The sequence below is a fragment of the Centruroides sculpturatus genome, unplaced genomic scaffold (assembly GCF_000671375.1).
Source record: "Centruroides sculpturatus isolate CEXI.00-Female unplaced genomic scaffold, Cexi_2.0 scaffold618, whole genome shotgun sequence".
In the NCBI taxonomy this organism is placed as follows: Eukaryota; Metazoa; Arthropoda; class Arachnida; order Scorpiones; family Buthidae; genus Centruroides; species Centruroides sculpturatus.
In genome coordinates, this window is record NW_019385016.1 from 378,434 (window position 1) to 390,674 (window position 12,241).

A 12,241-nucleotide genomic window follows, 5' to 3' on the forward strand; every position below is an offset into this window, starting at 1 on the left:
TCATTAACTTGAATGGTGCAATTTAGATTTTTAAAATTTGCACAAATAAAATAAAATCTGTTACCATTCTATCTCGATAAAAATAAGTAAATAAATATGTATATGAGCAGAAATATTTTATAAAAACGAAACTAACTTGGAAAAGCCAATCGGATAATAAACTTTTAAAAAGTAATTTTTCGTTTAGTGCATAATTTAAATTATGATAAACAATTTTTTAAATATTACTGAAATTTTCTCATATTTTACATATTCAAATGCTAAGCACGTGCAAGTATATTTGAATTAACCAATAAAAATACAATACGGCATTACATATGAAATCAAGGACGTACCATATTCACCAATAGGAGACGAGCGTCTGTCAGGCAGTATTTTTCCATCATCTGCAATGGGAATTTAATTATTTCTCGTTTTCATCATATTGGCAGATTCTTCTCGACCGAAAGGTAGGTTTATTTTTAGGTCCTTTACAATGTTTTCATTGCAGTTATGAAATTTTACATTTAAAATTTGATATTTTTACCCTTTATTTATTTTGCCTACTTATCGATTTGAAAATTCGTCTGCATTTAAACGCGAAAAATACATATACTGTATATTTAAAAAACAAAACAAAAAAAAGAATAATCTCGCAACCATAAGCGTTATTATTTTTTAATAGTTAAATGTCAAAGTTCAAAATATACCTAACATGAAAGACCGATATATTGGTATTTGATAATAGAAAAATGAAAATGTGTATTGATGTAAATTAAAACATTATAAATGTTATTAAATAGCGCCATCTTCAAAAGATTTACGAATAAAAATATAATCAAACCTAACCTGACATGTCATTCAAATTAAATATTGCACTGTAACAGAGCAATTTGTTAATACATATGCGTGATTTCATATTTATCTCGAATTTAGTAGTTTACATTGAATTATATTTAGAATAATTGCACATGCTTTTATTACGAACTGCAACTACTTTTCTTCCCTTTTTTTTAATTACAATGGATAATCATGGTTAATTTGCACGTTTTCGCACATTATATTGAATTTGTTGTATACAAAAATTGTTTTTTTAATTATTCATTTCCATGGAAACAATTCTTTTTTTTTTATTTCTGTTGTTTTTGATATCATTCGTGTAATATAACTAAAAGTAAATCTAATTTGCATTTTTTTGGTTTCTTCCCCCCTTTTTTATAGTTATTGTGGGAGAAATCTAATTAATTAGTTTTATCATAAATAATATTGTTCAAAACTTTTTTGGTACATTATCAATTGTTTTTGAATTGTTATCTAGGTTTTTATGATTAAAAACATTTATCACACGTTTCCATTCAACCTCCCTCTAGATAATTTAGATATCTTTGAAAATAAATCTTTCCCATACTAATTTTTCCTGAAATGATTTTCATAGTTATGTTCATTTAGTAATGACTTTAAATGATAGATAGATACTTTAACATAACTTCTTAAAATAATTTAAAACTGTATACAGTATACTACATATGAAAATATATTGAATTTTAGTTATTAGGTACTAGTGTTTATTAATAAACATGCCAAATTAATTAAATCATGTTAATAAAAAATTCAGCAATCAGTTCTTACATATTTTTAAAACAAAAAATATTTACATTATTGTTTTTCTAAGCCAGACATTTTTTCCTTCATTTTTTGATTTTTTTCCCCTGTAATTTTCACTCATCAAATGTAATGTAGTCCTTTTTATATAAAAAGGCTGTTACACTTGATATCTTATGTAAAAGTGTTCAAATCTTTAAAAGTTTTATCACCTTGTATTTTAATAACTTCTGATACAAAGTTTGCCTTAGTTTAATGTGCCTATGGCATGCACATAATCTAAATTCTCATACAAGTTCTATTTGTTATTTGTCCATTTTCAAATTCTATGTAAGGTAAGTTACAGTCTGTTCTGTTAGTAATGAAGGAACTACAAAGTAAATGTGATGCAATCTATAGCTTTTTCTTCAAGAAATGATAAAAACTTAAATTTGCCATCTTCTAAAACTTGGGAGTGCCAAAAGAAACTTGTACTGTACCATTAAGAGGACAAGGAAACTAACAATAATGAGGATCAACCAAGGGATTAAAGGACACCTGGAATACTTAAGGCTTTGAAGAGCCATGTAAGAAGAAATTTTCACTATGTTGAAGAAAGCTGGCTTTACAAATGAACATCTTGAGAAATTCATCAATTACTGAGAAAGTACCCCAAGCTTGAGGCTTGATACTTAAACATGCTTCAAAGCAAAAGCTGATTTGCTATTACTGTCTTTTGCAGTGGTACGAAGATGGTGTAACAGCCACATTTTTATTGCCCAAAGGCAAAAGGTTCTGTAATAATTACACATTTTTCATGCTAGATATTGGGCAGTATTGATTTTTTTAAGGATACTAATTAGATATGATGAGTGTACAACTATTTTTTATTTTTTTGAGATTAGAGCCTCTTGCTTTTTGGGTTGTATATTTACCTTTAGACCATTCTTCAAAGAAGCTAGTCCCAATGGGCTATAGCATGCTTTGTGATGTTCCAGAGATACTGAGCTCAACATTTTTGTTTGACCCCAAATTGATTGAGTCAACCGCTTTCATGCAAGATGGAGCATCTCCACATATTGAACCCTGCAAACAGCAGTTTGTGACAAAATTTCAGCAATAAGAGCAATTAGTCAAGCATTTCCTATCAGCGTTGCCATCAGGCTGGTTTTCACCCAGACGAGCCAGTTTTTAAATTCATGTTCCAGATTGATTATTAATTTGTCTGGTTTTGGTAGAAATTGTGATAAAACAAAATAAATTTATAAAAATATTTGAGTATTTTATTTTAATGGTTAAAGATTTTAACATCACATCCCACCCAAATTTATCCCTAGGCTAAGAGTGACTGAAAATATACTTATAAAATTCTAACTTGCAAATATCTATTAGGTCTGTTCCAACATAAGTCCCAAACTGGTTTAAAACTGGTACAGTTCTTGGCTGTAAAATGACATTGTGCATGCCTTGTATGGTTTCAAATTCAAACCAGTCAGTGATTTGTGTTGGAACAAACCTATTGCCCAGGTCAGCAATTTTGAAAAGGTGGCAACAATATTTCCTATTGTGTTGCTACATCATTTTCTAGAACTTAGTTCAGGTGATTTTTTTGATTGTAGGAACTCAGTGTGGTTTATCAAGAATGCCAAATTTGCAACAATCTTGAAAGACAGTGTCACAATGCATGTGTGAAGCATCACACAGGATCAATTACAGTTTGCATTAAACACACTGTTCGTCACATGAAGGTTTTATATCTTAAGATAGTGATAGCGCTTAATATGGTTACCAAAAGTCTTTCATCTCTGTATGGAATGAGTATCTTGTACAAATAACATGTTTGTTGTCTTCAGTGCCAATAGTACTGTAGTGGTGAGTTTTGTTACTACTAATTTTCTATGGGAATGACTTTAAATTGAAATACTTTAATTATAATCACCTGTTATATTAAAATATATGTGAAAAATTAGGATAAATTAAAGGAAAGATGAAAACTATTTTCACTTTTTACTTATATTAAGAAAATACTTATGGATTGGCTAATTCATTTCACTTTATTTTCAAAAAGTTGAAATACTAAGATATTTATAATATGAATTTGAATTATTCAAAAATGTGGGGGAAGGTACAGTTATTTCATGAAAATATATAATAAAGTAATTGAAATTCTTAATTTTCAAGAAAAAATGTTTATGCCATAAACAGTGCACTTAAAAAACTGTTTTTGTATTGTTTAATAATTCAATCCTTACTGTATAATTATCATTTTCTAATAAAGCAAGTTGTGAATAATTTACTACTAAGTCATTTTTGGCTTTACTAAAAGTTTTCTAATGATTATTACTTAATCTGTTGAGTATACTAAAAGTAAAAATCCATATATATATATATTACGAAGTTAAATTTGATCAATTTATTAACCTTACTAAAACATCTTTTGAAGATAAATTGATATATTCTAATGCTTTAAGATAAATTACATCTTTTACTTCAATTAAATGAATTATGAAATAACAAAATATATTTTAACAGTATCACAAATTGTTTTAAATCTTTTTTCTAGTGATAATTCTTTAAAGAAATTATGATAAGTTTTATTTAAAAGTTTTTACTCCAAGAAATTTAAATTTATGCTTTAAAACAAATTTTACATTTAAGAATTTAATGTTTATGATGATATGTATTGAAATTTTGCTGACTCAGGTTAAAACTTCATTAATCATTTTGTATATTTATAATTTTCTCTTTTTGCCTTGTCACAGAATGTGAATAAAGAAACGACTAAGCATTTCTGTAAATAATTTAAATATTCATTTGTTTAAAATAATTTTAAAAATCTTATTAAAATAAGAAATAAACATATGGCTGTCGATGTGTTTTCAACATAAAACAAAATAAAATAATTCATAAAAAAATATTAGTTTCAGTAAGACTTTGTTCTTTTTAAAATTCTATCTCAGTAATAAAATAAGTTTTGTTTTAATTTAATTATAATTTGCATTTAATTATGTTATAAAAATGATAATTTAAAAATATAAAAGAGTGCATTTAGAAAAGTCAATTTGTGTCAAGGTCAATTATAATAATAAATTATACAGAAAAAGTAAAAACAGCATAAATATTTGTAATTCAATTTCCTTGTGGCAAAATATCGTGATATTTTAAATTTATAATTAAAAACAAAATAAGTTTGTTTTACTAATGAAAACATTTTTAATATGAGAGAGAGAATTTATATAAAATAATATTTTCAGACAAATTTTAAAGAGTAAACTTTAGTTTCAATGTTTCAAAGTTTAAAATTACTGCAAACATCAAAATATAGAAAATCCATTAATTTTAAATTGCAGGTTAAAACAACAATGAATTAATACTAGTTTCTATAATTTATAACAAAACTTTGGTGTAATGTTTTAGCCAAAGAGACCAAAAGAAAAGATATATAATTAATCCAATATAAAAGATTTTCAGATTAGAATTAGATAAATATATTAAAAATCTGAAAGAAACTGTTTTATAAAATGAGAGTTCAAACTTTTGTTTTTCAAAAAAATATGAATTTCATATCTGAAAATTTTGTTATGTAAATCAAAGTTTGCATTGAAAGAAACAAAATGCTGTTGATTACATTATGATATGTATTATTTTTTTCCAGTATCAGGTAAAAATTTTTATGCAAATTTATTTATTTTTTCATATTCTATAAAATAGTATTTATTTATTTATTTATTTATTTTTGAATTTGATTTAATAGATGAACAATGTCAGTACCTCATATTTGATTTAAAAATTAATCCTAAACAATTTTAAGAGAGAAAAATTGACATGGATTGGAATTTTTGATTAGGATAATTTACAGTATTGAATAAATTTTATAAATAATAAATTATTCTATTATTGAATAAATTTTAAGTCTAAGAAATCCAAAAGTATTTTGTTTTTTTAATGCAAAATTTGAATTTAACTTGTACTGTAATTTTTTTTCAACTTACATATAAGATGAAAAAAAAAATTACAACAAGAATTCTACAAACTTGGTGTACATATGTAATAAATTTTTAGTAATTAATTTAAAATAATCACAATATAATAGCTCAATACATTCTGGTAGTTGTTGGCTTATTAAAAATTACAAATTTAGAATACTGTTTTTCTTTTGATTCCATGATTTGGTGATTCAGATATTATCAATAAAATTGATAACTTTGTTCTAAAAATTTACTACTGTGCAAAGAAACTTTCCTGTGTCAGAGTTTTTTTACAGCATTTGTACAATGTTTGGTTTGTTAAAATATTTGCTCTTTATCAATCTAATGACAATATATTTGTGTATTTTGTAAAGTTATGTGATGTATCATACACCTTACTCATACATCTTAGTATCTTAGTAAGATGATCTTACTCATACAGCTTACAATCATGATGGTACAGTAGAACCTCGATTATCTGGACCTCTATTATCCGGATTGTTCAAAATAAACAAAAGTTTTACGAATTTGCTGATTTGCACTTGGCGAATTACGACACTGTTTATGTACATGATGAAATGCATAACATTTCTTGTTTCAACAACGTCTCACCCGGCACAGTGGTCGTAAACTCTTAAATATATTTTGCATCGTAATANTTTCAAAAAGTTGAAATACTAAGATATTTATAATATGAATTTGAATTATTCAAAAATGTGGGGGAAGGTACAGTTATTTCATGAAAATATATAATAAAGTAATTGAAATTCTTAATTTTCAAGAAAAAATGTTTATGCCATAAACAGTGCACTTAAAAAACTGTTTTTGTATTGTTTAATAATTCAATCCTTACTGTATAATTATCATTTTCTAATAAAGCAAGTTGTGAATAATTTACTACTAAGTCATTTTTGGCTTTACTAAAAGTTTTCTAATGATTATTACTTAATCTGTTGAGTATACTAAAAGTAAAAATCCATATATATATATATTACGAAGTTAAATTTGATCAATTTATTAACCTTACTAAAACATCTTTTGAAGATAAATTGATATATTCTAATGCTTTAAGATAAATTACATCTTTTACTTCAATTAAATGAATTATGAAATAACAAAATATATTTTAACAGTATCACAAATTGTTTTAAATCTTTTTTCTAGTGATAATTCTTTAAAGAAATTATGATAAGTTTTATTTAAAAGTTTTTACTCCAAGAAATTTAAATTTATGCTTTAAAACAAATTTTACATTTAAGAATTTAATGTTTATGATGATATGTATTGAAATTTTGCTGACTCAGGTTAAAACTTCATTAATCATTTTGTATATTTATAATTTTCTCTTTTTGCCTTGTCACAGAATGTGAATAAAGAAACGACTAAGCATTTCTGTAAATAATTTAAATATTCATTTGTTTAAAATAATTTTAAAAATCTTATTAAAATAAGAAATAAACATATGGCTGTCGATGTGTTTTCAACATAAAACAAAATAAAATAATTCATAAAAAAATATTAGTTTCAGTAAGACTTTGTTCTTTTTAAAATTCTATCTCAGTAATAAAATAAGTTTTGTTTTAATTTAATTATAATTTGCATTTAATTATGTTATAAAAATGATAATTTAAAAATATAAAAGAGAGTGCATTTAGAAAAGTCAATTTGTGTCAAGGTCAATTATAATAATAAATTATACAGAAAAAGTAAAAACAGCATAAATATTTGTAATTCAATTTCCTTGTGGCAAAATATCGTGATATTTTAAATTTATAATTAAAAACAAAATAAGTTTGTTTTACTAATGAAAACATTTTTAATATGAGAGAGAGAATTTATATAAAATAATATTTTCAGACAAATTTTAAAGAGTAAACTTTAGTTTCAATGTTTCAAAGTTTAAAATTACTGCAAACATCAAAATATAGAAAATCCATTAATTTTAAATTGCAGGTTAAAACAACAATGAATTAATACTAGTTTCTATAATTTATAACAAAACTTTGGTGTAATGTTTTAGCCAAAGAGACCAAAAGAAAAGATATATAATTAATCCAATATAAAAGATTTTCAGATTAGAATTAGATAAATATATTAAAAATCTGAAAGAAACTGTTTTATAAAATGAGAGTTCAAACTTTTGTTTTTCAAAAAAATATGAATTTCATATCTGAAAATTTTGTTATGTAAATCAAAGTTTGCATTGAAAGAAACAAAATGCTGTTGATTACATTATGATATGTATTATTTTTTTCCAGTATCAGGTAAAAATTTTTATGCAAATTTATTTATTTTTTCATATTCTATAAAATAGTATTTATTTATTTATTTATTTATTTTTGAATTTGATTTAATAGATGAACAATGTCAGTACCTCATATTTGATTTAAAAATTAATCCTAAACAATTTTAAGAGAGAAAAATTGACATGGATTGGAATTTTTGATTAGGATAATTTACAGTATTGAATAAATTTTATAAATAATAAATTATTCTATTATTGAATAAATTTTAAGTCTAAGAAATCCAAAAGTATTTTGTTTTTTTAATGCAAAATTTGAATTTAACTTGTACTGTAATTTTTTTTCAACTTACATATAAGATGAAAAAAAAAATTACAACAAGAATTCTACAAACTTGGTGTACATATGTAATAAATTTTTAGTAATTAATTTAAAATAATCACAATATAATAGCTCAATACATTCTGGTAGTTGTTGGCTTATTAAAAATTACAAATTTAGAATACTGTTTTTCTTTTGATTCCATGATTTGGTGATTCAGATATTATCAATAAAATTGATAACTTTGTTCTAAAAATTTACTACTGTGCAAAGAAACTTTCCTGTGTCAGAGTTTTTTTACAGCATTTGTACAATGTTTGGTTTGTTAAAATATTTGCTCTTTATCAATCTAATGACAATATATTTGTGTATTTTGTAAAGTTATGTGATGTATCATACACCTTACTCATACATCTTAGTATCTTAGTAAGATGATCTTACTCATACAGCTTACAATCATGATGGTACAGTAGAACCTCGATTATCTGGACCTCTATTATCCGGATTGTTCAAAATAAACAAAAATTTTACGAATTTGCTGATTTGCACTTGGCGAATTACGACACTGTTTATGTACATGATGAAATGCATAACATTTCTTGTTTCAACAACGTCTCACCCGGCACAGTGGTCGTAAACTCTTAAATATATTTTGCATCGTAATAAAAATATAACTTGACTTACGTATTTATAAATAATTTATACTCAAATTACATCATTTCTAGAACCAAGGGCGGCGTAAGGCATGGGCGACGTGGGCCACTGCCTATGCCTCGCAGTACGAAGGGCCTCGTGCCTCAAAGGTTTATGCATTATTTAAAAGCCGCGAACACGACGAAAAAATTTTACTCGTCATAAAATGATAAATAGTTTGACAAATTTTTATTCATAAAAATGCAGTTTCGACTGCTTTTTATTTTATAAAATCCGTCTTCTTGAGCCGCCAGAGGTCCTTTTAAACAACAGCTAATCTGTTAGCGCTGGTCAATAGTAGTCCAAATTCAATAAAACATTTGTTTCTTGAAAATTTGATCGCAATTTAAATAAAGTATTTATTTTTAATATTATCGATATGTCATCGAAAAGAAAACGTGTTTGTATTATCATTAAAAGACAAAGTATTTGTTTCGATTATCCGGATTTTACCTTATCCGGACTACCTTCATCCCCAATTAGTCCGGATAAGCGAGGTTCTACTGTGTATATCTTATGTACTTGCATGACTATACACAAGTTATATCTACACAAATTACATTACATTAATTTGAATAACCTTAATAAATACAGAAAATAAAATCAAAGGAGTCTTGGCACATGACTCCTTTTTGATTTTTATTTTCAAAGGATCTTTTATTTTGAGTATGAGGTATTCATATTCATGCAAGTACATAAAGTTATTTCAATTAGTTTTATGCTGTAGATTAAATTCATAAGTTTATCTTGAAGAAAATGTATTTGAAATTAAAAAGTATTTATTTTTTAGGGAGGAAAAAATCTATGAAATTATAGTCAAAATATCAATATTATCTAAATTAATAAAAATAATATTAAACTTTAATCATTGACACAACTGAAATTTGATTAGTCTTTTGTAAAAAAATAAATGAAATGCTTTTTGCAACTTATAAAAGTCATTAATTATGGATGAATCAGAAATAATATTTATTTTTATTTATTTGTTTTTAATGAATGGTGTGATCAAAGTGTAAGGTGAGTATAATAATTAATGTTTTCATGATTTTATTCAATTAATCTATGTAAATATATTTAATTTTCTTATTCTGCATTATATTTCTCATTTACAATTAATTACTTTACTTTTCTTAAAATTAACATTTTTTATTAATTTAATGAATTTTTCAGAAAAATTATAACAGCTCTTCAGAATATTTAATTATAGAAATGATCAAACATCATTACTACACCTGATATGTTTAAAGCTATACACTAGTGTTTCTCAACCTCTAACAAATCGTCTCCCCCTCCAACGTAGTATCGTCCCCTTCAATAAAACCGTTACGTAGTATCGCCCCCTTCACTTCAAAATTCCAATGTTGAAAGCCAAGGCTAATGCCAAATTCGTACTGCATTGAATAAACTAGTGACTAGTATAATGTTATTTAATTATTGTAAGATATAACGAATAAAATATCTAATTATTCTTAATATAATGTTTTACTATATCAAAAATCAAAAATGCTTTTTCATTAAATTTTCTCAGCAAATTAAGGTGTTGTGTGTTTTTGATTTGCATACTGCTGAGTGAGTATACCTCAGTTTTACTATATCGCCCAGAAAATTGTTTTTTGCCCCCCCAAAATATAAATTGTTACTAATTGCCCGCTCAACATCGAAAAACACCTACATAGGGACAATATCGCCCCCGTTGAGAAACACTGCTATACACCAACCAAAGCCGAATATTAATGTTTTACTTCTATTAATTTTTTTACAAAAGACTATCAAATTTCAGTTATGTTGATGATTAAAGTTTAATATTGTTATTAATTTAGATAATATTTGGACTATAATTTCATAGGTTTTTTTTCTCCCTAAAAAAATACTTTTTAATTTCAAATATATTTTTCTTCAAGATTTGCTGTAGATAAAAATCAGTTTTAAACTAATTGAATAGCCATTTCTAGCCTGATAATATTTGGCTTTGGTTGGTGTATAGCTATAGAAATGATTAAACTATTTATTTGAAATAAATATTGAGATATTAAAGATCTTTTATTTCTCTAAAAATAAAGATTATAATAGTTCAGAAAGTCAATTTTATCAGGACCAATGATCAAGGCTTTTTTTTGTATTATCTATAATATCTAATTAGGTTAGCAGTTACTATGTAGTCATTTAATTGAGAAACTTTAAATTTCTTTTTAACATATTTTTATGAGATACTGTATTTGATACATATACAATATATTACAATGCAATACAAATTACTTAATATTTCACTGTAAAAAAGGAAATTACAATTAAATATCAATTTTGTAATAATTTTTATTAAGTAAGATATACAGGAAATTATGTAATATAGAAGAAATGTGTAATAAATCATATTCAAATTTTATGTATATTTTTAACAAGATTTTTAGAATTAAAATATACTTACTGGTAATTCATTCTTTATTAGATTGAAATAGATAATTATGACAATATTGGGTACTTATTTTCGTCATTTTGGCATTGCCATTTTCAAGAATAACAGGACTTTATTATACAAGTATTCTTCTAACCCACCATGGATAATAAAATTTTCTCGGAAATTTCATAAAAGAGGTATGTACTTTAAAAAGTGTACATTTACAGAATTTTTAAAATTTAAATATTAAAATTTTTTTGTCTATATTATCTATGTAAATTACAGATTTTCTGTAACTAGCATAAAAAGGTCATAAATATTTTTCATATAATTCATATAATAAAACATTTGACTATCTGAAAAAGCATTGTGCATTTCTATTTTACTCCATATTTGAAGGAATAGAAAGTAAAATATGCAATTAGAATGTAGATTTATTCTTATTAAAATAATAAAATGTAAGTTTATTCTTTCATGACAAAATTAAGATTAAAAAGCACACTGAACTAAATGTAAACATAACTAAACATGTTTTACTTAATTTAAAAAATTACAAAATATCTTTTTGTAAGAACTTTTTATAATAATTCAGCTTTGAATCTTTGAATTATTAAGATTATTCAGTTTATTATCGTAAATTATTTTTGCAAGATTGAATTTTATTATTTATAATTTATTAGCATTCTTGAAAATATAAACAATACATTTAATTGAGTAATTCTTTGAAGAATTAACTCATCCTGAAACAGAATTATCTATTAGAGTGCAAAATGTTTAAAATCATTTTATAGACTTATAAACAAATCATAAGTCTATTATCTCAGATTTTTTTCATTTTCAAATATATACTAAAATCATGATTTAAACTTTTTATTTTCCTGTCTCTGCCATACTTTCCCTCTGTTATATATAACAATCTGTCAAAAACTGAGCCCCCAAGATTTTTACATTTTTGACTTAGCACCTTGAAACATCAAGAAATGCAAAAAACTGAGTTTTTTCAGTATGTATGAGTGTGTGGGCATGATTTTGTTCACTCTCTTTTGAAGCATTTGTCTTGA

The 12,241-nt window shown here is 24.6% G+C and overlaps 1 protein-coding gene across 1 annotated transcript in view; it reads left to right on the forward strand.

The window, feature by feature from the left end:
• Nucleotides 1–316: 316 nt before the first annotated feature.
• The window catches only part of LOC111633481, a 34,140-nt gene continuing 22,215 nt past the window's right edge, over nucleotides 317–12,241 (forward strand). Inside the window, exons 1-2 of the mRNA XM_023378062.1 lie at nucleotides 317–449; nucleotides 11,232–11,377. Of these exons, the coding sequence (XP_023233830.1) occupies nucleotides 11,248–11,377 (130 nt within the window). The 5' untranslated portion in view covers nucleotides 317–449; nucleotides 11,232–11,247. The remainder of the gene's footprint in view (nucleotides 450–11,231; nucleotides 11,378–12,241) is intronic.